Source organism: Vipera berus, assembly GCF_964194415.1.
Source record: "Vipera berus genome assembly, chromosome: 2".
In the NCBI taxonomy this organism is placed as follows: domain Eukaryota; kingdom Metazoa; phylum Chordata; class Lepidosauria; order Squamata; family Viperidae; genus Vipera; species Vipera berus.
In genome coordinates, this window is record NC_138203.1 from 171,293,635 (window position 1) to 171,321,231 (window position 27,597).

Consider the following 27,597-nt stretch of genomic DNA (forward strand, 5'->3'; position numbering starts at 1 on the left):
ACTAAATAAAATCTATGAAAATTATTTTTATCACTCAATTCTCTTGCTTAAAAGGTAGAGCAGGGGTGTCAAACTGCCAGCCCACGGGCCGGACACGTCACACAGAAGCCGCACCCACCCCATTGCCGGCAATGGCAAAACTGTCCCGATACGCTGCGTGACATCACATGATGAGTTTGACATGTCTGAGATAGATGGTCATACACAACAGAGGCAATGCAGTAATATTAAACTAGATAGAATTTAGTGGCAAAGAGTTGAATCTTCTATTTGGGAGATAGTTCTTGGGTTTCTTCAAGGAATTGGCTAATTTCTTTTCAATTGCAATGCTGAACTAATTCAGTTATCTTAGCCTCCTGTCCTATGGAGCCAGTTTAGAAGTCATCATCATGGGCCACATTAAATTGTTACCTTCAGCGTTGTTTCATTTATACAGCTGTGGTATGGCTTGATTCTTGTGATTATTAATATTCTTCTTTAGGACTACAATCTAATACACCATTTTGTAAAAGAAGTATAGTTGCCTCCTTTTGGATTTTCTTTGGTTTAATTTTTGTTTGTTTGGTATATCTTTGTCATTGAATATTAGCAGAGCTTCATATAATTTTTTTGGGTATGTGGGTGTGCACATGCTTTCAAGTCATTTTGATTCCTGACAATTGTCTGGACAGGATCCTGCAGTTTTCTGGGCCAGATTGGAAATGGTTTGCCATTGCCCTCTGTCTAAGACTGAAAGAATGACTGGTCCAAGGTGATGTAAACTTAACTGAAATATAGAGGGAACTTGAGCCAACATAAAACAACATTATCTGATATTTATTTCATGAGAAAGCCATCCAATTTATGCTAGTTTGAAAAAGTTATCATTTAATTAATTGTACCCCGCTTTTATTATTATTACAAATAACTCAACCGAACATATTTAACTCCTCCTATTTTCCCCCACAACAACAGTCATGTGAGGTAGGGTGGGGCTGAGAGAGAGAATAACTGGTCCAAAGTCACCCAGCTGGAGTTCATGGCTAAGGCAGGACTTGAACTCACGGTCTCCTCTTTTCTGGCCTGGTGCCTTAACCTTTAGACCAAATTGGCTCTCAAATCTTATTCAAATTATTCATATCTTATTCAAATTAGGATTAAAAAAAATTCAAATCTTAAGGTTCTTGATAATAGTTGGGTAGTACTCCTTTTCAGACCTTCATATTAAATTAAAACCTTACATGGCAGAGGACTTAGTTATTTTTGGGTCTGCCTAGTTCCCTTGCCACATGCTCTTCCAAGTTAGACATGCTCCAGGTCCCTTTTCTGTACCAATGTTATCCGATTGTATCTAGGAAGCATCCTTGATCTTTGGTAGCTCCACTCTTATTGAATGATCTTCCTACCACAACTTCTTCAAGATTCAGTTAGCCTGGCCTATCTAGCTTTCTTCACAAAGCATTAAAACTGGATTTACTCTCCAGGTATTTGGGCTGCTTAAAATTTGCTGATTTGAAATTTGTCAGAATGATTGTAATTCTAGTTGCCATTCCAAATGATAAAAAATGTTTATAAAAGACAATGGTTAAAAAAGTTTTAGAGTTTTTCCTGGTCAATCCCTGTTAATTTTAATCTGTATTTTTAGATTTATTTATAAAATATGTTAACCACTGTAATGGTATGTTCAAAGTTTGAAAGAACATATTTTTGCCAGCACACACATGCAATAAAAGTCCTGCATTGGTATCCTGGGTGATAAAATGGAAAGTGACAGTAAAAACAAATCAGTTATTGAGCTTTTTCCAATCTAGTCCTTTTTTTCTAATTAATCTGATTTAAAAAAAAAAAAAACAACTCCACAAGAATCATGGTTTTGGGTGTAATCAGTTTTCAGGCATTCAACCAGAATATAACTAAACAAATCATTACTGTTGTAATAAGAACATTGTGATGACTAGTGATTTCTTTATGTAGCTATTATATTCCAAGTGCCACTAGTATTTGTCTTAGACAATTTGTCAATTGTCATTATTGTATCATGGGCTAGTGTTCTTGATCTTTAGGCTTTTATTCCCATTCAAATGTCTCCAAATGTTAAATCCTTTAGGCTGAAGTCCCATATTTGTAAACAAATGTAAGCAAGTACTGTTTTATCTTTGTGGAAGTATGTTGGGCTTCAGAGCCCCTGAGTTTCCCTTATTTCTAGTAATTATTTTGTAGAACCATGCATGATAAGATTAAAATATTATAGAGTAGCCTGATATTTCACAAATTTTACACACGGAGCTATGATTTTGAATCAGTGACAGCATGTGGTATGATAAGACAATTATGGTTTTCTAGTACATCCTTGCCAAAGGAACATTAAAAATAATTGATGATAAAACATTTTGGAATATTTAATACAGCTTTAATTATGAGCGAATAGCTTTTGAAAGGTACTTAAATGCACATTTTGCATAGGGCAAACCTATGAATTTTAGAATTGGGATGTGTTAAATCATTTCTAATTTTAATTTTGAAATGGTAGATTTTTGTGATCTCTGTTGAATTCATACAACTCATATTTCAGGTTTTTTTTTAATAGGTAGCATAGCTGTTTTGGGTGAAAAAGCCTATTTAATGTAGAGAAATCTCACTGTCTAGTGCAGGGGTGTCAAACTCAATTTCATTGAGGGCCACATCAGCATTGTGGTTGCCCTTGTGGGGGCGGGGAGGCTGTGATGGGTGTGGCCTATTGGGTAGGTGTGGCTGGGGTGGGCATGGCATACTGGGGTGGGCATGGCCAGCTCAACATCACTTGCTTCAGGGGTTCCTAGGTAGGACTGGGGCAGATCTGAGGGTCTCCGGCAGAGGAGGATGGGACCGGGGCAAGTGCTGGGACATGGCCCCTCCCTCCCTTCCATCCTCTGTTCTTTCCTTCCTCCCTCCCACCCTCCATTCTTTCCTCCCTCTGTTCCTTTCTTCTTCCCTTCCTTCCTCTGTTCTTTCTTTCTTTCTTCCCTCCCACTTTCCATTCCTTCCTCCCTTTTTTCCTCCCTCCCTCTGTTCCTTCTTTCCCTTCTCATCTCTTTCCTTCCCCCGCGCTCAGGAAGGGATGATGGGAGGGGGAGGGATTGCCAGCACTAATATGCTGCTGCTGGCCATTCCTATACCATGTGGGCGGGTGGGGGGCGTCCTGTTGAAAGAGATGCCTTGTGGCTGCCAGGCTGGAGGTGCTGGTGGGGGGGCTGCTGATCTAAGCCAGAACACGCTCAGCCTAAGATCCACTGGAACCAGCAAGGAGCTGCCTCGCCGCCTCTGTCCTGCCCCCTGGGTGTGCGCACAGGAGATGGCCAGTGCTGGCATCCTGGGTGAAGTCAGCCTGCAGGGCAAGACAGCCAGCAGGGACGCCGGACTCTACTTGCGTGCACACCCAGGGGACGGGATGGGGCTGCCCCATGGACTTAAGGCTGAGTGCATTCTGGCTTTGATGGACGCAAACAGGTTGTAGATCAGTGCCAAACCACCACCAGCACCTCCAGCCTCGCAGCTACGAGGCTTTCCTTTCACTGGGATAGACACTCCCCATGTGGGATAGCAAGACCGGCAGCAACATGGCAGCGCTGGCAATCTCTCCCCCTACCATCACTCCTTCCTGAGCGTGGAGGAAGGAAAGAGATGAGAAGGAGAGAAGGAAGGAAGGAAGTGTAGTAGAGAGGGGAATGGGGGGATCAGCGTTGGCTGGGAGGCTGAGGATTCAGCAGAGAGGTCAGGAGCTCCAGAGGCCTCCGCGGAGGCTGAGGGCGGCGCAGGGCTCTTGGGGAGGGATTTTTAAAGGAGAAAAGAAGATTGACTGGGGGAAGAAGATTTTAGTTTCTCTTTTCCAGAGAGACAAGGCAGAAGGAGGGAGAGCAAGGTAGAAAGTTTATTATCTGGAGAGAGAATAAAAAGCTTTTTTGCTTTCCTACCTCGTTCTTCCTCCTTCTGGCTTGTCTAAAATCTTTTTCCCCCAGTCAATCTTCTCTTCCCTTTTAAAAATCCCTCCCCAAGAGCCCCACCACACCCCCAGCCTCCGCAGAGGCCTCTGGAGCTCCCGACCTCTCTGCCAAAACGTCAGAGCTCTGGCAAAGCCTCTCAGCCAGCGCCGATCCCCCCCCCAATTCCCCTCTCTGCTACACTTCCTTCCTTCCTTCTCTCCTTCTTATCTCTTTCCTTCCTCGAAGCTCAGGAAGGGGTGATGTGAGGGGGAGATTGCCAGCACTGCCATGTTGCTGCCAGTCTTGCTATCCTGCATTGAGGGGGTCTGCCCCACTGAAAGGAAAGCCTTGTGGCTGCAAGGCTGGAAGGGCTGGGTGGGGGTTGGCATTGATCTACAACCTGGTTGCGTCCATCAAAGCTAGAACGCACTCAGCCTAAGATCCACTGGAATCAGCAAGGAGCTGACTTGCCACCTCTGCCCCGCCCCCTGAGTGTGCGCACAGGAGATGGCCAGCGCCGGTGTCCTGGGTGAAGTCAGCCTGCATGACAAGACAGCCAGCAGGGACGCTGGAGTCTGCTTGCTCGTGCACATGTGGGGTGGGGCTGCCCCATGGATTTAATGCTGAGCGCGTTTGGTTTTGATAGATGCAACCAGGTTATAGATCAGCGCCCGGTCGGCCTGGGCTGGGCCGAGGTGCGGCGGGCCAGTCCTTCGCTCTTTTCAGAGCAGGTCCCCGGGCTGGATGGAACCACATGTCGGGCCGCATCCGGCCTGCGGGCCTTGTGTTTGACATGTCTGTCTAGTGTGATGGTCCTCTGATCTCTGAAACATCATTCCAAGGACCATAGCAGGTGTAAAGTTGCTCTAATATAAGAAGAATATTATAGTTCCTGCTGCTTTCTCCTCAAGACTTCCTGTTTTTGAAGTCTTTGATCATCGAAACCATACTGTATGTGGGTAGGGCAGAGCAATGAAAGCTGAGGATTCTACCACAATGGGAAGGATTGTTGTTCTTTTTCTAAAGGAGGAATGTCAGGAGAGACAGAACATAGCTTCTTCAGCCAGGAGGCTTTCTGGACAGGGAGCTCGGTTGTTGTTCCTGGGATCTGTTGGAGCCACTCTCTCCGAGTCCCAAGTGCTTCTACCACTGAGAGACCATCTTGGCCTTTACTTTCCACATCCTCTCCAGTTTCTCCTTCAGCCCCTGATACTTTGCCAGTTTCTCATAGCAATAGCAGTTAGACTTATATACTGCCCATTCTGTTTTACAGCAGAGGCCCCCAACTTTTTAGGCACCAGGGACCGGTTCTGTGGGGAGAGGTTTTTTTTTTTTTTTGCAGAAAGGAGGTGGTGTGGTTTTGTGTGCTGCCTGCATTCCATGGATGGGGCTTCGCTTGTTTGCGCGGCCCAGTTTCTGGCATGCCGCAGCCCAGTGCCAGTCCGTGGACCGGGGGTTGGGGACCTCTGTTTTACAGCACTCTCTGGATGGTTCACAATGTCAGCACATTACCCCAACAAACTGGGTCCTCATTTTACCAACCTTGAAAGGATGGAAGGCTGGGTGAAACCTTGAGCACCATCAGGATCAAACAGTAGGCTGTGGGTAGAGTTTGCCTGCAATACTGCACTTAACCTCTTTCGCCAGGGCTCATGCTCCTTCTTCCTGATATTGCTGTCACTTGGCACTGCTATATCTATTACCACGGTTCCTTGTCAACTACCACGATGTGTGGTTGATTAGCTAGCACCTGCTTGTCTGTCTGGTTTGAAAGTCCCACAAGCTCTTAGCTTTCTTATTCTCCATGATCTTCTGTGAGATCTCCCATCTGAACTTAAGAGGATCCAGCCCATATTCGGTGCAGATATTCCTATATACAATGCAAGCTACTTGGTTGTGCCATTCAGAAGATGCCAATAGAATACTCACAAACCTGACTATCATGATGAGCGCGCGCGCACACACACACACACACACACACACACAGCATGAATTAGTTTCTTGTGGTTTCTATTCTCAGTCTAATCTCAGCCCTACTTTTCTTGCTGTTTGTTTATATTCTGTGTATGTATCACAAATAACTGAATATATTAAAAACATAGGAGTACAGTTATACTCCAAGCAAAATATTTAGAAGAGAGGTTATTAACCTATTTGTTAATGTGGTAATAATAAACAATTTAGTTGGTGCAATTAATGGATCAAAGACAATTCCAGGAAGACAATTATATGTACAGTAATATTGATTGAGTACATTCAAGCGAGAAATCCTTTGAGAATGAATAGTTCCAGGAAGAATGTATGCAATGTATTTTTGTTCCACCAGTACTCTGCCAGTGTGCCCTGCTTAGCTATTCACTTGTGGCCTCTAAGATGCCCTTTGTATTTAGTAATAAGCTAAAACACTTTATCCCTAGGGAGAAAATCATGCCAAGTAAGTAAAGCCTGCTACCGTCTTTTTGTTGACATGTCACCTTAAAGCTCTTTTGCAATTCTATGCCTCCTGAGGGTTTAAATGTTTTAAGAAAATCATCACGTGCTACTAAAATGAATGTATAAACTGGAGTTCCCTAAGTCTCTGGAAAAATAAAAGCTGGGACCCCATTAACATTCACTGCAGTCTTCTTTGTCCTACTCTCTAACAGCAATGTCATTGTGGAGAAGTCAATAGACTGCTAAAAGAAAACTCAAATATACAGGTAAGAAAGATACTGCAATTCAACTTAATTTAATGAAGTTGATTTCCAAGGTCAAGAAAAGTTTCATTCCGAAGTTAATTTGAACTGTTTCTCCTATAGCAGATAGCATTTGTTCATTACACAACGTTAAATTGTAATACGTTAAGTAATCAGATCATCTGAGCAGAAAAGTATAATATGAAGGTAAGATTCATATTATAATAATATGAAAGTAAGATTCATTCCTTGCTTATATTACAAATATAACAAATCTGAAAATATTAGTATTGTATCTTCTATCCTGGTATTTTGCATATTTTAATTGTAACATCAATCTTTTAAAAAAATAAATATAATTATTCAGTCATAGTACTTGCATGTAATCACACAATCATTTTTTGCAGTGGGACATTCAGTATACAAGAAAATTAAAGTTATTGTGAGAGAAGCTTGACAGTTAACTTCAGAGAATTAAATCTTAAAATCCTAAGATTCCAAGGATTTACAATTATTTAGAATTTAGAGAATACGTTCTGTTGAAAAAAGGGCACTTTTAAGAAAATGAATTCAGGATTAGCATATGATTTAAATAACCTATTTTTAAATGATTTATTGTCAGGTTAACTTATTGGTATATAAGTTAATATATATTACATAAGCCCAAAGCAAAAAGTAGATGAGAGTGAAAACAATAGTTTTTCTAGAAGAGACAAGTAATGTCAGAGACAATCTATTTTCTGGTCCAAGATATTTCTCCCCCCAACACACAATTGTGTAATTAACAATAACAATTTTCTGTACCAATTGGTATAGTTAAACTACATATCTTTAAACAGTGATTAATAAATACATTATACTGAATAATTTTTAATGCTTTCAGCTTTAGAGAAAATAAAATATGAATACTTTTCTGGAAACCAAATTGTGACCTATAGTCAGAAATATCCTTGCATTTCCCAATAAAACAAAATTACTAATTCCGTGCCATACAATTTGCAGTTAAATTTTCTAGAGGTGGAATTTCATTTTAGAGTTTACCAATGTCAATGGATGCAAAGAATCTCTGTAAAATTATTAATAGTGAGAAAGGCCCATTTATATGATATTGCACATATTGAATTGAAAATTAATTATATAAAAATTAAGGCATAGCCTGAACAAATCCCTTATCTTTGGACAGAAAAAAATATTTAGGCCCATTGGTTAGGGATTATAGTACCCTGCAATATGTATTGTTGCAGCAGTGCTTCTATTACTTTTTAATTTCTTCTTACGAATGCTGCATATGTAAAGAATGTTGCACACAGTAGCACGTTTTTTTACCTTCCTGGGGCAGTGCAGAGGGGCTGCATAGTAATTAAACTCCAGATATATGATGAGTAGATGCTACCATAGATCAATAAATTGGGAAGAATTTCACTGACATAGTTGTACAAACATTCAACGTAGAAGACAATAGATAATAATAATAATAATAATAATAATAATAATAATAATAATAATAATAATAATAATAATAATAATAATAATAATAATAATAATAATAATAATAATAATAAATGATGATGATGATGATGATAGGAGGGACCTTGGAGGTCATCTAGCCCAACCCCCTGCTCAGGCCAGAAAGCCTATACCATTTCAGACAAATGGCTGTCCAGAATCTTCTTAAAAACTACCAGTGTTGGAGCATTCACCGCTTCTGGAGGCAGGTTGTTCCACTGTTTAATTGTTCTAACTGTCAGGAAATTTCTCCTTAGTTCTAGGTTGCTTCTCTCCTTGATTAATTTCCATCCGTTGCTTCTTGTCCTGCCTTCAGGCGCTTTGAAGAATAGATTCAGATTGCTTATAAATTATTGCTGAATTTAAACCCTTTATTGTTTTATTGAGTTTTGGAAATTCTAAAAGTTTGGAAATACTGTGGTTAATAGTAAAATAAATCCACACTGAAGTTTTGTGTTTGAAGTCTGAGAAAAATGCTTAATCTGCTACCTGGATTGTGAAAAAAATGTTTTGTGGAAGTTAAAAGGAACAGATATTATAAAAATACAGTCTGCCTCTCTATTGGTTTCTGTTGAAGACCACAAATATAGCACCTTTGAGAAAAACTGAGAAGCTAGATACCGTATATGAGTGTCATGATATCCTCTGCTCCAAAGTAGACAGATCAGGAAATGTACAATAAGCTGCGTGTATTGTAGGGAAAATCTTTGTTGTTGTTGTTAGCTGCGAAGTCGTGTCCGACCCATCGCGACCCTATGGACAACATTCCTCCAGGCCTTCCTGTCTTCTACCATCTTCTGGAGTCCATTTAAGCTCACGCCTACTGCTTCAGTGACTCCATCCAGCCACCTCATTCTCTGTCGTCCCCTTCTTCTATTGCCCTCGATCTTTCCCAGCATTAGGCTCTTCTCCAGTGAGTCCTTCCTTCTCATTAGGTGGCCAAAGTATTTGAGTTTTAGCTTCAGGATCTGGCCTTCTAAAGAGCAGTCAGGATTGATCTCCTCTAGGACTGACCGGTTTGATCGCCTTGCAGTCCAAGGGACTCGCAGGAGTCTTCTCCAGCACCATAGTTCAAAGGCCTCAATTCTTTGGCGCTCAGCCTTTCTTATGGTCCAACTTTCACTGCCATACATTGCAACTGGGAAGACCATAGCCTTGACTATACGCACTTTTGTTGACAGGGTGATGTCTCTGCTTTTTAGTGTGCTGTCTAGATTTGCCATGGCTTTCCTCCCCAGGAGCAAGCGTCTTTTAATTTCTTGGCTACAGTCCCCATCTGCAGTGATCTTGGAGCCCAGGAAAACAAAATCTGTCACTACCTCCATTTCTTCCCCATCTATTTGCCAAGAATTGAGAGGGCCAGATGCCATGATCTTGGTTTTCTTAATGTTAAGTTTCAACCCAAGTTTTGCACTCTCCTTCTTCACCCGCAACAAGAGGCTCTTTAGTTCTTCTTCACTTTCTGCCATTAGAGTGGTATCATCTGCGTATCTTAGGTTGTTGATATTTCTTCCGGCAATCTTAATTCCAACTTTTGATTCATCTAGCCCTGCCTTTCTCATGATGTGCTCTGCATATAAGTTAAATAGGCAGGGCGACAGTATACAGCCTTGCCGGACTCCTTTCCCAATTTTGAACCAATCAGTGGTTCCGTGTCCAGTTCTCACTGTTGCTTCTTGACCCGCATATAGGTTTCTCAAGAGACAAATAAGATGGTCTGGTACTCCCATCTCTTTAAGAACTTGCCACAGTTTGTTATGATGCACACAATCAAAGGCTTTAGCATAGTCAATGAAGCAGAAGTAGATGTTTTTCTGGAACTCTCTAGCTTTCTCCATGATCCAGCGTATGTTGGCAATTTGATCTCTAGTTCCTCTGCCTCTTTGAAATCCTGCCTGTACTTCTGGTAGTTCTCGATCCACATACTGCTGAAGTCTAGCTTGTAGGATTTTAAGCATGACTTTACTAGCATGAGAAATGAGTGCAATGGTGCGATAGTTTGAACATTCTTTGGCACTGCCTTTCTTTGGAATTGGAATGTAAACTGATCTTTTCCAATCCTGTGGCCACTGTTGAGTTTTCCAAATTTGCTGGCAAATTGAGTGTAGCACTTTTACTGCACTGTCTTTTAAGATTTTGAATAGCTCAGCTGGAATACTGTCACCTCCACTAGCTTTGTTGTTGCTCAGCTTTTCTAAGGCCCACTTCACCTCACATTCTAGGATGTCTGGCTCGAGGTCAGTGACCACCTCATTGTGATTATCTGGGACGTTAAGCTCATTCTTGTATAGTTCTTCTGTGTAATTTTGCCACCTCTTCTTAATCTCTTCTGCCTCTGTTAGGTCCCTGCCATTTTGGTCCTTTATCATGCCCATTTTTGCATGAAACGTTCCCTTCATCTCTCCAATTTTCTTGAAAAGATCTCTGGTCCTCCCTATTCTATTGTTTTCTTCTATTTCTTTGCACTGTTCATTTAAGAAGGCATTCGTATCTCTTCTAGCTATTCTCTGGAATTCTGCATTCAATTGGGCATATCTATGTTTTTCTCCCTTGCCTTTCACTTCCCTCCTTTCCTCAGCTATTTGCAAAGCTTCCTCAGACAGCCATTTTGCTTTCTTGCATTTCTTTTTCTTTGGGATGGTTTTGGTTGCTACCTGTTGTACAATGTCGCGAACCTCTGTCCATAGTTCTTCAGGCACTCTGTCTATCAGATCTAATTCCTTAAATCTATTTGTCACCTCTACTGTATATTCAACAGGGATATGATTTAATTCATACCTGAGTGGCCTAGTGCTTTTCCCTACTTTCTTCAGTTTAAGCCTAAACTTTGCAAGGAGAAGCTCATGGTCTGAGCCACAGTCAGCTCCTGGTCTTGTTTTTACCGACTGTATAGAGCTTCTCCATCTTTGGCTGCAGAGCATATAGTCAATCTGATTTCTGTGTTGACCGTCTGGTGATGTCCATGTGTAGAGCCGTCTCTTCGGTTGTTGGAAAAGAGTGTTTGCTATGACCATCGTATTCTCTTGACAAAATTCTATCAGCCTGTGCCCTGCTTCATTTTGTACTCCAAGGCCAAACTTGCCTGTTATTCCAGTTATCTTTTGGCTTCCTACTTTAGCATTCCAATCCCCCATGATGATAAGGACATCATTTTTTGGTGTTACTTCTATAAGGTGCTGTAGGGCTTCATAGAACCGGTCAATTTCATCCTCTTCAGCACTGGTGGTTGGGGCATAGACTTGGACTACTGTGATATTGAATGGTTTGCCTTGGATTCGAACTGAGATCATTCTGTCATTTTGAGGATTGTATCCCAGTATTGATTTTCCTACTCTTTTATTGACTATGAAGGCTACTCCATTTCTTCTGAGGGATTCTTGCCCGCAGTAGTATACCTGATGGTCATCTGAATTAAATTCACCCATTCCTGTCCATTTTAGTTCGCTGATACCTAAGATGTCGATGTTCAGTCTTGTCATCTCTTGTTTGACCACGTCCAGCTTTCCTTGATTCATGGATCTTACATTCCAGGTTCCTATGGAGAAAAAATCTTTACAGCATCGGACTTTCCTTTCACCACCAGACATATCCACAGCTGAGCGTCCTTTCGGCTTTGGCCCAGTCGCTTCATTCTTTCTGGCGCTACTAGTACTAGCCCTCTGCTCTTCCCCAGTAGCATATTGGACGCCTTCCGACCTGAGGGGCTCATCTTCCAGCGTCATATCGTTTTGCCTTTTGGTACTGTCCATAGGGTTTTCATGGCAAAGATACTGGAGTGGGTTGCCATTTCCTTCTCCAGTGGATCACGTTTTGTCAGAACTCTCAGCTATGACCTGTCCGTCTTGGGTGGCCCTGCACGGCATAGCTCATAGCTTCATTGAATTACGCAAGCCCCTTCGCCACGACAAGGCAGTAATCCATGAAGGGGAGGGAAAATCTTACTCAAACCCAAATCAAGCAGGCTTAGATATTAGCAGGTTTGATGTCACTGCTAATTCCTCTTGAGCACCCCTGTAGATTCTATGCTAAAACACACGGCCTTACATGTGAATAATAGAAATAAAATTGCAAGAGCCAAGAATTAGTTCCTAGAAATTTGGTTGAGATGAGGCCACTAAAGAAATCCACATAATAATCACTTGTTAGGTTTAATTGCTAGCTTTATAGTGGATTTATTAGTTTTCCTCACCTGTTTTGTTCTTCAATTCCTTTTCATACCAGAACCCACATTCAGGAACAGCATAGTTAGAAACAATACTTAGAGCATTTACATGGATATTGTGTGCCCGGTTCTCACAGTGTTAAGTTGTAGTCATAAAGCCCTATCCAAATCAGTTTTATATGGATATTCACATGGATTAAATAACATAAATCCTTGTAGATACAGTAATCTGTAACTTCGATAATCAAATGATATAATCCACTTTTTCTGACATGGTATTGCATTTATGAGTATTTTGCTAATTTTGTTCTTTGGTTCTCATGAACTAGAGCTAGCCTACACTTAGTAGACCATATATCAGCAAAACAAGCATCAGTAATAGCATAAATGCAAGCTTTTTGGTTTTCTTTTTTCATTATCTCTGATTTTGCTTCTGATGGTTATTCACAAGATTTAGATTCTGCTGTGCATATCCACATTTGAAGGATTCCGTGAAGGAATTTGAGCTGGGTGTGTATCACTTTAAAGCTTCAGCCCAAAGTCTCATGGCTTTAGCTCAAAATAGACTGACTGGAAATAATTCAATTCAGCTGAATAATTGCGTCTGGAATGATTGCCCAAAATGGACAATGTGAATAAATCAAAACCCAAAGTCTGCTTTGGCTATTGCATTTTTGTAGATTTAATAGTTCATCAACCCATGCAGACCATCCGACATGGAAAATATAGATATATGTATGTAAATTGGTAAGACCACACTTGGAATACTGCATCCAGTTTTGGTCGCCACAATATAAAAAAGATGTTGAGACTCTAGAAAGAGTGCAGAGAAGAGCAACAAAGATGATTAGGGGACTGGAGGCTAAAATATATGAAGAACAGTTGCTGGAATTGGGTATGTGTAATCTAATTTGAATTTATTGAATAATGAAGAGAAGGGTGAGGGGTGACATGATAGCAGTGTTCCAATATCTCAGGGGCTGCCACAAAGAAGAAGGAGTCAAGCTATCCTCCAGAGCGCCTGAAGGCAGGACAAGAAGCAATGGATGGAAACTAATCAAGGAGAGAAGCAACCTAGAACTAAGGAGAAACTTCCTGACAGTTAGAACAATTAATCAATGGAACAACTCCACAAGTTGTGAATGCTCCAACACTAGAAATTTTTAAGAAGAGACTGGACAGCCATTTGTCTGAAATGGTATAGGGTTTCCTGCCTGAGCTGGAGGTTGGACTAGAAGACCTCCAAGATCACTTCCAACTCTGTCATTCTATTCTATTCTAAATGTATGCTAGTATATCTACAACCAGCAGTTTAATTGTTCTGAAGATAAAAACAAGATGTATATTACAGTGTCAATACATACAAGTCGATATTACAAAGTTCCAAGATTCAGGTTTAGAAAAGGCATAGCCTTACTAGATGAAAGTGTTAGGAACATAGGACTCCTTTGGCAGAATTAACTTGTACAGAGGTAGCTAATACATGGGTCTTAAACCTACTGTTTCCCCCCCCCCATTTGTTTTAGACTGTGCCTTAGCATTTGAAAAAAGGGACGCAGTGGCTCAGTGGGTTAGGACGCTGAGCTTGTTGATCAGAAGGTCGGCAGTTTGGCGGGTCGAATCCCGAGTGCCGCGTAACAGAGTGAGCGCCTGTTACTCGTCCCAGCTTCTGCCAACCTAGCAGTTCGAAAGTATGTAAAAATGCAAGTAGAAAAATAGGGACCACTACGGTGGGAAGGTAACAGCGTTCCGTGCGCCTTTGGCGTCTAGTCATGCCGGCCACATGACCACGGAGACATCCTCGGACAAGCGCTGGCTCTTCGGCTTTGAAACGGAGATGAGCACCGGCCCCTAGAGTCGGAAACAACTAGCACGCATGTGCGGGGGAACCTTTACCTTTTTTACCTAGCATTTGAATATTTAATAGGCTTTGCTTTTGTGAGCTGGACAGGAATAAAGAACCTGATAGACATTCTCAGATCTTCAAAAAACTCCCTTGGGGGCCAGCGTCGACACACTCTTCCTGCAAGTGAATTCCGGTGCCTCACACCTGAAGATGCCATTGGAGTGTTTGAAATTGAGAGAGAAGGTAAAATCCATTTCTTGTGTTTAATCTTAAGCAAGACACGTTCATGATATGGAAGAACTGTATAACTGGACTGAGTAGGATAGTTACACGCGAGTTGAGTGTAAGAAAGAAAGCAGTAGTGTGGTATAGTATTGTAAGCTGTAGCCAGGGCAATTAAAAAGCAGAATTTCATCTTTCTTGCACTTTTTCTCCAAATACATCAAGCATGGCACACTATGAACATTTCATAGTTATCTCCCACGTTCCCAAATGCTGAGAAGTCAAAGCAGACTAGCTAGTAGGAAGACAAACTAATACACAATATGCCTAAATTCAGAAACTGAACTGGTTTAGTGTATTGGTGAAAGGCACCAGATTAGAAATAGTGAGATTATGATTATACTTCTATGTTAAGGAAAGAAACCAGCTGGGTGTCTTTGGGTCAATTACTCTGTCTCAGCTCTAGGAAGTAAGCAATGACAACCTGCTTCTGAAAATGCTGCCAAGAATATTGCAGGGACTCATCCAGGCAATCAACAGGAATCAACAGATATGAAGGCACCCCTCTCCCCAAAAATCAAATAAAGGAAAAATACTATAATAAATAGGGAATTATTGGGGGGGGGGAGGAATACCTCTCTAAAGTTTAATCCAAAGCATTAGAAAAGCTAAGGTTTGGAAAGACTTAATGACAGTAAAATACTGTATATTCAAGATTTTCATCAGAATTTCAGACATAAGATCTGATACTGATAGTTAAATTAACAGTGCATGAATAAAAACCGCATCATCCCTTACGTATAGGGTTTATTTGATATAAATAATATGGTGTTCAAAAAGATAAAAATCAAACTTTCTTTTCTAAGCAGTAAGCAGAAACTGAACAGAACAGAACAGTATCTCTTTCAACTACAAGTTGCAATTGGGTCATACATAGAGGGGAAGAATTCTGCTGGCTAACTACAGAGAGCATTTCTTTTCCCATTTCTAATCTTTACAGATGGCATTAGCTCTGTAATTAATCCATTTATGTTCCATATTTTACCAATTCTCCCCCCCCCATTTGTATTTCCTAGAGACAGACCGAAAGGCAGAGGGGTATATGATTAAACTGATTTTTTTCATTAGATAGTTCTGGGATTTTCAGCTAAACTTGAACATTAGTGTGATTTAGACTATGCTCCAGCATAAATGTGGTGCACATTTGCATTTGAAATGTAATTAGGCTAAAGATTAACTCAGTTCCCAAAAATGTATGACTTGATGCATTTGAGTGCTTATCTACTAGCTCTGCCTGTAACTGAATCCTGGCATAGCTGATAAAAGAAAACCCATTGCAGTGAAAGGCATCAGTTAAATCCCCTCATAGAAAAACCTGTAATAAGAAGAAACCAGATTGGATTCCTGAAATCTCAGTTTGCAAGACTCGAGGGTTTGTCAGATTCATCCTCTCACCTAGAGAGGGCAGGGCCAATATTTTCCTAGCTTTCTGGAGAAGTTTAATCTTTCTGTAATCGGCAGGACAAAATTTAACATCTCCCTTTCTTCTTCCCTCAAGCCTTTATTTCAGTGTCAGGAGACTGCCCCCTCCACCTGGATGAGATTCGCCATTTTCTTAACCTATGTACTGAGTTGTCTCTTGGCTTTTTTGAAGAAGGTCAACTAGTTGCTTTCATTATTGGCTCCCTCTGGGACCAGGAAAGACTCAGCCAGGTAAGCTAAATATGTTTTTGTTATTTTATACAGTATTGGGGAGAGAACAAATGAGAATGGAATCTGAACTCAGTTTTCTTTTAAAGCAGACATGTCAAACACAAGGCCCGGGGGCCGGATCCGGCCCATGAAGTGGTTTCATGTGGCCCGCGAAGCCATCCTGGAAACAGTGAGGGAACGGCCCCCGCTGCCTTGGCCCTGGCCCAGAGACCCTCCTTCTGCCACAGACCCCAGATCTGTCCCACTCCTGCCCAGGCCCCCATAGGCACCCTCGATGCAAACGATGTAGAGCTGGCCACGCCCACCAGTAGGCCATACGCACTCGTCACGCCCACCCAGTAGGCCACGCCCACCCTGGCCATACCCACCCGGCCCCCTGAGGGCAACCGCAATGCTGATGCGGCCCTCAGTGAAATTGAGTTTGACACCCCTGTTTTAAAGAAATTATTCAGCATCTGTCATTACTTAACAAGGGAGGAATATAGGTATGTAGGTAGAGAGATAGATGCACTTATAAATACGTTCACCGCCATCGGTGCACCAAATCCTTAGAAAATATGCTTCTATTTATATAAAATTTCATTTTTTCAAACTTCCAGACACTATTTAATTGTTAAATAAGCAGAAAAACTTCAGTTAATCTGAAGAGCAGTATTTCACACTTTTGCACCTATGAGCAAACTGCTGAACGATTTATTTGTTCCTTGCCTGCTTTCCGTTCCAAAATATATATTAATGCACATACAGTATGATGCTGAAAGATGGCTGTGTTTTCATAAAGTTGCGGCACAGTAATTACATTGGATTAGACTACATTTAGTTAGAAAGTAGTAATCAAAAGAGCTTTACAGAGTTTGGACATAATTTCAAATGATCCAAAATGGGCCATGGGAGAATAGGTTTGTTGAAATGCAGTAGGCTTTGTTTCATCAGGGCCAGCTTCTGGCCAACTTTTTCTGGGCACAAAAATGTAAGCAGGATCAGGGTTGGGTGGGATCAGGGACTCCCAGAGCTGTAGAGAAAACTGTAGAAGTTGAAGAAAACGATGGAAGTAGACAATGGCCAACTACAGACCTATTGTTATCAAGGAAATCACACGGATGTGCCCAAGACGTCACAAGAAGTCTAGCTCATCTACAATGAAAGTTCAATTTATACAATAAGTTTATGGAAACGGGGCGAAATAGATTGAGAATGCAAAAATCCCTATTCTGAAATGATTGGATTCCTTGAAGTCATAGCTTATCTCTGCAAAAGTTAGAAAAATAAATAGATTGTGTGAATAAAGAAATGGCATGATTCTTACTGAAAAACCAATGATTCAAGGATCTGGTAAGGCAAACATTTTGAGATGAATATAGCTGTTAACAGGAGAAGATTCAAAAACCAACCTCTAAAAAGCATTTTTTTCTCTCTCTCTCTTCTCCCATGGCAGGATGCACTGACCCTACACAAGCCTCATGGTACCGTAGTCCACATACATGTTCTGGCAGTACATTGCACTTTCCGCCAGCAAGGCAAAGGATCCATCTTGATGTGGCGCTACCTACAGTACCTTTGCTCCTTGCCCTATGTGCGTCGAGCCACATTGATGTGTGAGGACTTTCTCATTCCCTTTTATACGAAGTGTGGCTTTAAAGTGCTAGGCCCCAGTGAGATCACTGTTGGTTCATTAAATTTCATTGAAATGAACTGTGCTATTTGGGCTCATGCATTTATGCGCAGAAATAGTGGCTGCTGAGATAATATTTCCCCTTCCTGTTAATTTCCAACAATCTGGCTAGAAAACAAAACAATATCTGCTGCAATCCTCAGTCCTTCAGATGGAGCTAAAGTCTAGTGAATCAAGGAAGTGCTGAAAGATAAGACCTTCATGGTCCATGAATATAAGAGTCTTCTGTTTCAGCAGTTTTGAGCAAGTAAACCTGCCCAGTCTGAAAAGGAAGTAGTGATAGATCCAACCCTTTGAAAGTTTCGCCATTGTTACTACAGTATGTGATCTACAACCGTGTTGTGATTCAGGGTCAGCCTGTGGGTTCGGCAGTTGGGTCGGATGACTCAGAGGAGGAGGAGGGGGTGTTGAAGACCTTGCTGAGGGGGTTGAAGATCTTGCTGATGAGAGCCCTCAGCCAGGCCCCTCCCACTTGGTCACCACGGAGACCCAGCTGTGTGAGCCTGACAGCGTGGATGAAGATGACCCACAGCTGGCCCTGTTCAAAGATGCCCGACGCAGGAGGCAGTCAATTAGGAGCAAACAGAGGAAGGCAATGGGGCTTCTCGGAAGGAGGCAGAGAGAAGCCACGCCCTGAACTCTATATAAGGGGAATGTGTGGGGAGGGCTGGTTTGCTGAAGGCAACCGCTTGGATTGTTCCTGTTTCTTTAAGCTCCTGTTTCTTGGTTTGTCTTGTTCCGTTTGTTTTTGTAGTAATAAATTTGGCAGGCGTAATTCCAGCCTCTTGCCTTATTGTAAAAGGGGTTGTCCCTGCCTTTTCTGCAGGGCCGGTAGCAGGCTGGTACAGAACAAACTGTTACTACATACTGTTACTACAGTATGTGATCTACAAGCGATGATGAACTGTAAGCTGCTACAGTCATTCAATTGTAAGATAAGAAGAATGTTAAGATTACAGGCAAGGCTGCCTTTAAAAATTATAGCTAAGCCTCAGACTTCTCTCTTGGGCCTTGTACTGGTCAAGTTCTCACATGAGGGTAAAGCTGTAATGATGTTTAGTATGTTGTTTAGTTTGATGTGAGAACTAGGCAACTTTGCATTGTGCAAACCATGTGAAAAGTATTAGGACTGAAAGTAATGACTGTAAAATAGAATAAGGAATAATGCAAGAATTTATTTTCTCAAATTTAAACTACGAAGGCAGCAAAACATGATAGCTACTTGCGGTTCTAAGATTTGGTAGTAACAGTTATGAGTACTGCAGAGAGTCATTATAAATTATGCATTTTGCCTTTCATGTTTCTTTCATTAACAATAACAGCTCTATTTTACAAGAGGAGTTCAATTGCACTTTGATCTCATAAAATTGGTTACTTTCAGTTTCATAGTATTCAAGCAACTAAGTGTATTTACACAAAACTTACTGTAAGTTATTGCTTTTTGTTCACTGGAGAGCAATTCTATACCTTGTTATGCTGGTTGGTTTTATCAGTCAGAGGTTTGCAAAACATTTTGAGTTCCAAAAGGGGGGGGGGGAGAGTTTCCCACAGTTGAAATGGCTGTATTTTGAATATAGGTCAAAATGCTTTGTACTATTGTTTGAATTTTAAATTTTAACTAATCAGCTGTAGATGTGGGCATTTTCTGGTGCAATCTGATCTACTTACCACAACTGCAGTAGAAATAGCCAAGCCAAAGAGGAAGTTAGGCTATTCTGCCTTCCTTATGAACAGAGCAGATACCTGCTTTTTTTTTAATTGGTGTGGGACTGGGAAATGGCTCCTTACTAAGGCAGTATAAGCATATCTACTCCAAGTAAGCACTGCTAAATTCAATGAAATTAGCTCCAAGGAAAACGTTTAGCACTTCAAATTCATAACCCATTGTCTGTAATCAATGACTAATTACAAAGTAGTTGCACATTTGAATTCATTACTTGGTCAGCCTTGTGCATAGGAAATCATTAAAGTTCTTACCATTGAATAAGGAAGCATTCTCCAAATGTTATTGCGTGTGCAATTTATCACTTGTCAGGTCAGCAATAAATGTCTTTTCCCCCCTAACGTGTTCTTGGGTCCCCCCCCCTTCCTATGCCGTGATTGTAATCAATTAGACTATGACATTGGGAAGTTATTTTATACAATACAGCTAGGTTGAGATTGTGATTAAGGGTGATGGCAAAGGATGGCAAACTACCATTACTCGTTCACTCCACAGGTACACGATTCAGATAATGAACAAGATTCCAAAAGCAGGCAGTTAGGGACACTTCAAAAAATTACTAGTCAGACAGTAGATACCTGAAAGGCAGCCACAGGGCTTTGTGATACATGTATTTGTCCTAATGGCACTTTTGTGAAGATATTTGTCAAGGATTTGCAAGGAACAGCAGTGCAATGCAAGAGGAATGGCAAGCTTTAACCGGTTTTGGGAAACAAGCGGGATACAGGGATTAAGCATTAAAATTAATATACTTTGGATGCAAAGAAATGATTACCAAATCTATCTTTAATGAAAAGTAGATAAACAGTGTCAACTGGGACACATTGTTCAGTTCAAAGGAACAGTCTAATATTTACACATTAGCAACAATAATTATAGAAAAATATTCTCAACCAAAGGCTCTAATAAATTACCACATATACACAGTAAGATTTTGGAATGCTTTGTTGCTTAGGGCAAAACAATGAGTCAGAATTCTAAATTAACTCTGCTATGTAGCTACCGCATGTTCTCTGAGATAATGTACCTCCAACCTGAATACTTCTAATTTAGGGTTAGAAATACATACACACAAAAACATACATATACTCCTCGTAGAATTTAAGCTCATTTATTTAGACCAAAAATATTTTTTTACATTTCTCATTTTATCACTAGAGAATCTGATTACCTTCCTTTCCTTTTACAAAGGAATTACACTTCAAGTGTTCTTTTAAAGAAATTCCAGGTTGCTGTGTTACCAACCCAATGTAAATATTGGAATAACTACCCGCATTTCTTACTGAGGACAAGGTGCCTTTAAAAGCAATGTTCTTGGTCAAAAAGTATTTGACCCTAGTGACATACAGAACGTAAAACAAGAATTTGCATATAAAAATGCCCCTTGTAGAAAAAGATGGGGTTTATTTTCACAGTACAATTCCTAGTACCATAAAAAGGCACTAAGGCAGGGAGGACTGTCACAAGGTCCAAGCACCATATTGTGCCAAAAGGCAGTAGGAAAGGAACCCCAAACCAGGATTTGCATAAAAAGGAGGGATTTCAAGTAGGAAAACATAGAAAATGGCACGTGGTCAATGGAAGCAGTTCAACAGGGTGTCCATAGCTAATACGATCTTTGAAAGTCATTGGCTGACCTCCATCTCACAAATGCCCAATCAGCCACACAGATGAAAGCCGTCTTTGGATTCTTTGCCAGTTCCTCAAAAGAAACTTGACCTCGAAGGCTGAATTCATGTCAGGGAGGGAACTCCGGAACAAAGCTTTACAGAGACTACCTTCTGATGCAAGGCACATAAGTGGGAAATGTTCTGATAACAAGCCCTGGTTTATACTCGTAACTCTCCAGGTTATGATTAATTGATGTTTAGTTATATTTTACTCTGGACATCCAGAAGAACGTACACCTCACAAAAGGTGGCAGGGACTACCCACTTGCTTGGCTTCAGCACTTGGTGCATGCTGTTTCATGAATAATACTTAAAAATTCCAAATAGGAAAGTGGAAACGAAAATGCTCTGCTTTACACAGCCATAGCTGCCTCTGTCCTTGTTCCTCAAAATCCTTTCTACTAAATCCACTTAAATGCTTCCTCGGTGCAAGGTCTGGTCCAAGTCATACTTCTCGCAAAACTTGGTTGTGAAAGGCAAGCAGGTTAGATATTCAGTCCACTGCCAATTGATGGGATACACATACAGCCAGATCACAAGAGAAGCAAACAAGCCAACGAAGATCAGGAGTGAGACAATGATCATCACCCGTTTGCGGTATTTGTCTGCAGTACCAAAAGTGATATAGGGCAGGAAAGCAAAAGAAAGTAATAGGCCACTGAGGAAACCAAATATGTGTGCAATATTGTCGATCCATGGCAGAAGACCACAGGCGAAAAGAAAAAGGACAATCCCAGAAAGATTTAAAAAAGCCTTCCATGGATTCTCTAGGACCTGCCAGCTCTGGAAGAGCTCCACAAAAAGGCAGGCTAACAAGCCAAACTGGGATCCCGCTGGGCCCACCTAGAAGAGAAGGAAAAATAATAATAATTATAGCAGGATATCTTTATTATATCGTATTTGTATATCCACCCATCTCGCATTAAAGTAACTCTGGGCAGTATACAACACATAAAACAATGTTATATGTTTCTATTAATGTTATTAGTAGAATAATATCTTTATTTACAGTACTTCTAAGTGGGCTGCTAAGTGCAAGCAATCGTCTGTTGCATCCTGTATTTTGGTATACTTTTACATTAAAATATGTATTGCTCAATATAAACAAATATTCTTGTGAATAGGTGTTTCTTCTTTCTGTAGTGAAAACTGGACGGCATTCACATTCAAACAGAAACAAAGCAATGCTCAGAATTGTGTTTCTAAAGCCATGTGAATATATTTCTGATTAAATGAATGTAGACTTTGTCTAGGTCACAGGTCTGCAACCCGCGGCTCCAGAGCCGCATGCGGCTCTTTCAGCCGTCTCCTGCGGCTCCCAGTCCTCTGCTATGTGTACTCCAAAAAAAAAAGTGAGACTAAAAAAGTTCAACCAATCAATTCAAATATGCAGGGTAGGTGCATATCTCGCCTTGGCTCCACTCTTCAGTCAAACTCTGTTCTGCGCATGCGCGCATGTACACACATGTACACACATTTTTTGCGGCTCCCAGTTTTTCCTTTTGTGAGGGAACCGGTTCCGAGTGGCTCTTTCACTGTTTCAGGTTGCTGGCCCCTGGTCTAGGTCTTCTGAAGGATGTGTAGCACTGTGGATTTATGGAATTCATGGGCTGCCCTAATTTGTCACAATTCTGGGTGCCTTACCAAATACAAGAAGAAGAATAGTTTAAAAACAAGGAACGGCACTGCCACCAAAAGTAACTAGAAAAAGAAGAAGCTGACAACCACTCAAAACATCACACTTGCTCCCTCTATCCCAGCGCCTGGGGAACCAGCCAGGTTTTAAGGGCTCATTTAAAAAGGCCACAGTGGGAGTCATAGAATGGTGTTTCAGAAGGCAGGTGCCATGGCAGAAAAGGATCCTTGTAAGATGGCCCTGCTTAATTGTTGGGCGCTGGAGCATGCCAACTTGGTCAGAACATGTGAGTTGGGCAAAATTGATGGTTCTTCCCCAAAACAAAACAAAACACACCCACATCAGAATTAGGATGCTCAGCTATAACAGGGAGTTTTATTTCTCAGTTTTCTACTAAGAAAACAAAAGTATACCTGCACATACACAAACTTAAATGAAACATACTAGAAAGAAATTATATTAAGGGACTTGGGACTTTGTCCATTCGTAGGACTAAAGGATTCAAGGTTTTGGTAATGGTTTTCAAGGCCCTACATGGCATGGGTCCGGAGTACCTCAGGGACCACCTGCTGCCGGCATCAACTTCCTTCCGCCCTGTGCGTTCCCACAGAGAGGGCCTCCTCAGGGTGCCACCGGTCAGGGAATGTCGGCTGGTGGCCCCCAGGGGGAGGGCCTTCTCTGTGGGCTCTCCGGCTTTATGGAACCAGCTGCCGGTCGAGCTCCGGACGGCACCGGACCTTCGCTCCTTCCGACGCGGTCTGAAGACCCATTTATTTGAACAAGCTGGCCTGGCCTGATGGGGGATGTTAGGGTTTTTTATGGGGTTTTTATACTGTTATTGTTTTTATCTGGGCGATTATTTAATTCCTTTTAATTTTTGTATTCTCTATTTATATGTGCCCTGTTCACCGCCCTGAGTCCTTCGGGAGAAGGGCGGTATACAAATTTAATAAAAGTAAAAGTAAAGTAAAAGTAAAGAAAGTCTGAGTTTGAAATGGGCTAGATATATTTGAAGATTCTACAGAAAATAAATCCCCAAAGGATTTGCCCAGTATATAATATACCGTAAGTACATGGGAGTGTCAGCGGCTCAGAATGTTGCCAGCTCTTCCATTCTAAGTTTCCCTTACAGCGTACGTAACCTATTGTCTGCTTCCTGGTACATGCAAATACACACAAATGATAGACAGGGAGAGCAGTATACGTGTGTACTAATCAGAATATGTCCATGTGTTGCTGTTTGTGTGGGCCTAATCAAGGTAGATGCAGGTATGTGTCCTGTATATGTATATTTGAGACCCCAATCAGAACAACAAATAGGCATTTGCTGCTCTGATTAGGGTCTCAAATACAGATATACAGGTCACACATCTCCATCTACCTTGATTAGGCCCACACAGACAAACAGCAACACATGCACATATTCTGATTAGTACACATGTATAAACAAATAGATCTAAGATATTACTGTACAGTACAGTACAGTATTCAAAATACATGCCTCTTATGACCACCCCAGTAAAAGATTTGGAAAGAATTCCAAAATCTGTGCACTGCATATTTTCTCTACCTTGTTGTAAAGGCACAGAACACATTTGTTCAGCATGAATATTTACTTTGCCTGTGAGGTTTTGCAGCATTTAAAATTCTAGAAAAGGACATTCACTGAACAAAATAAAAGAACCAGAATATAAACACAAGAATTTTCACTCATACATTTTCAAGCATGTTTTGCTCATCTGTTTATTATATTGACTGATACTTTTTTTAAAAAAACAAAACTTTAAGCAAAGCTGACCCTGGTTAATATCTAAATGGATGAGAAATAACGACTTTCATTTTATTAACAAGAAAACAAAATGGACATGTCATCTGGAATTGAATTTGACCCAAGGAGAATTTTCCTTTCAAGAAAAAGTGTAGTTTTTAATTCTGTACCAGAAATTCCAGTCATATTGCACAATGATTGTGAATATGAAATTTTACTTGATTAAGGGAAAGGCTGAGTAAAGAGGCCTATAGTTTGCAGGACACAGAAACATCATTGGAACTACTGTCATAGAATATATTACAGGTAGTCCTTGACTTATGACCAAAACAGCCCAGCATTTTTGTTGGTGAGACAGTTGTTACATGAATTTTGCCCCATTTTACAACCTTTCTTGTCACAGTTGTTAAGTGAATCACTGCAGCTGTGACTTTGCTTGTCAGAATTTCCCAGTGATCACATGAATCCAGAATACCGCAACTGTCATAAATATGAGTCAGTTGCCAAGCTTCTGAATTTTCAAGTTATGACCATGGGGATGCTGCAATGGTCAACAGTGTGAAAAATGGTCAAAAATCACTAACTGGTCACTAAATAAGCTGTTGTAAGTCAAGGCCTATCTGTATACTACCATTCCCAGTTTCTAAGTTTGCAAAAGAAAAATCAGAATATAGGACAAAAGGATTATGCAACACATCACTATCCAGTAAAAGGATATGGTTACCTTGGTAGACCATAAACTGAACTAGAGCCAACATGTGATGCAACTTCCAAAAAGAAAAAGAAAAAACTGGCCTGTATCAATAGGAGTAAACTATCCAGTTCAAGGTAAGTAACTATTCCCCTCTAATCTGCGCTGGTCAGATTGTACCTAGAATACTGGGTCCAACTCCGAGCAGCGTATTTTACAAAGGACACTGACAACCTAGAAAGGGCTTTTCAACTGATAGTATGCGTACCACTGGTGGTACTTTAGCACCTGGCAGGTGGTATGCGGCCCCTAGCCAAGAGTAGTGGGGGAGGGAACCAGTTAAAGCGGTGCCACACAGACCTGGAGGAGATCAGCTGATGCTGCAGGGCTCGGCAGAAGCCCCAGGATCTGCGCGCATGGCTGCATGCTGGTAGGAGCTTCTGGCACACCAAGAAGAGAAAAGGAAGAAGTGGCAGAGAGAGTAGAAGCTATAAAATGAGGTTTTGGCAGGAGAGGGGGAAAAAACACCCGGAGAAAGAGAGAAGAGGCTTTTGTTAGCAAAGCGGTGAGGAGAGGAGTGAGCGGCCTTTGCGAGCGAAAGGTGAGGGAAAGCAAAAGGGGCTTTTGAAAGCAACGTGTGAGTGAATGAGAGCAAGAGAGAAGCTTGTGTGAGCAATGTGTGAGTGAACGAGAGCAAGCTAGAGGCTTTTGCTAGCAAAAGGTGAGGGGTATCTGTGTGAGCCATGGGTGAGATAAAAAGGGAGAAGTGAGGGGGAGAAGGGAAAACGAAAAGAAAAGGCTTTGACTTCTGAGTTCCACTGTTGCAGTAGGAAGGAAGCATTAACATTGAACCTCAACTTTTTACTTTTCCATAATATTATAAACTAGCCATTTCTATAACAAATGAATCTTACCAGTGAAGCCCAAAATCCGCCCCCCTTTTTTTAGTCATCACGCTTTTGTCACCTTGCTAAGCACTGGTGGTACTTGAATATTATCATGTCCTAAAAGTGGTACAATCTGTGAAAAGGTTGAAAAGCCCTGACCTAGAACAGTGCTTCCCAAACTTTTTCCTTCATTACCCAAAGCCACTTATTTGATTTTTATCCAATGTAGGTAAAACACTTTAAATCAATTTAAATGTCCCTGTAGTGATTAGGTAACGGCTTTGTGTGCCACTGCCCAAATAAAAATTACTTTTACCCAATTTGGGATAATTTACCCAGGTTTGACACACACTAATCTACAGCATGTCCAAAACAGTGTGACCAAGGGGCTTGAAAGAAAGAAAGAAAGAGCAGTTACATATGTTGGGTGTGTTTCACATGTTTTTTGCTCAAGTTTAAACAAGCTGTCTATCACCAATGCTGCTGTAGTAGATTTCTGCAATGGGCAGGGGGTTGAGCTCCACGGTACTTCCCAATCATTATGTTCTATGATTCATTCAGTATTCTAGGATGCAATATATTGGAGAAGTATTTATAATACAATACAATAGGAGGAGTCAGGAGTAATAGGTATGTTTGCTGCCTTAAGTTATATATAAAGTAATAAACATCTACATGAAACTTTTGGGCAAAATCATCCATCACCACAGATGAGGTATCACTGGTACACTGATGAAAATCAGTTATATATCTCCATCCTGGATGAAGTAAGTGATGCTGTACTGTACTTCTGCAGTGCTTGGAGGCTGTGGGGGCCTGGAGGGGAACAACAGACTTCAGCTGAACCTTGGTAAGATGGAGTGGCTCTGGGTGGGCCCCTCTGTATGGAAGAGTTTATCATCTTTGCATGGGGTTGCACTATCCCAGACAGACTGGGTGCGTAACCTCAAGGTCCTCCTGGACACATGGCTCCTGCTCAAAGAACAGGTGGCAACCGTGGCTATGAGGGCATGACTTTGTGTTGTGCACCAGTTATACCTTTTCCTGGATAGGGAAATTCTCCAGTCACTCACTCATCTCCAAGTCATCTCCTGTTTGGACTATTACAACATGCTCTAGATGGGGCTACCCTTGGAAAGTCCAGAAGCTTCAGCTGGTATTGAATGTGGCCAGGTGAACAATTTTAGGTGCCCAAAGAAGGTTCCATGTAACACCTTTGTTCTGTGAACTACGTTGGTTGCTAGTTTGCTTCCAGGTCCAATTCAAGGTGTTGGTTGCGAAGCTATAAAGCTTTAGGGAACCATCTTTGTCACAACATTACATTGGTTCATCCCACCTGGTCAGGCAGGGGAGGTATGTTGGAAACCCTGTCAGTTAAAGAACTTCAACTGGTGGACTCTAGAAAGAGGGCCTTCTCTGCCATTGCCCCTGCCCTGTGGAATATTCACCTGCTCCCTGAGGTGAGGCAGGCCCCAAATTCTCCTGGCC

The 27,597-nt window shown here is 41.3% G+C and overlaps 2 protein-coding genes across 2 annotated transcripts in view; one reads left to right on the forward strand and one right to left on the reverse strand.

Moving 5' to 3' along the window:
* Positions 1 to 3,109: 3,109 nt before the first annotated feature.
* AANAT (aralkylamine N-acetyltransferase) lies at positions 3,110 to 19,719 on the forward strand (the record flags this gene model as incomplete). The annotated part of the gene is made up of 4 exons (XM_081319009.1): positions 3,110 to 3,350; positions 14,119 to 14,370; positions 15,908 to 16,062; positions 17,498 to 19,719. The coding sequence occupies 4 exons, from the start codon at positions 3,110 to 3,112 to the stop codon at positions 17,801 to 17,803; spliced, it is 954 nt and encodes a 317-aa protein (XP_081175135.1). The 3' UTR covers positions 17,804 to 19,719.
* A 504-nt stretch (positions 19,720 to 20,223) lies between these two features.
* The window catches only part of RHBDF2 (rhomboid 5 homolog 2), a 93,846-nt gene continuing 86,472 nt past the window's right edge, over positions 20,224 to 27,597 (reverse strand). The window contains exon 18 of the mRNA XM_081318585.1: positions 20,224 to 21,970. Within this exon, the coding sequence (XP_081174711.1) occupies positions 21,539 to 21,970 (432 nt within the window). The 3' untranslated portion in view covers positions 20,224 to 21,538. The remainder of the gene's footprint in view (positions 21,971 to 27,597) is intronic.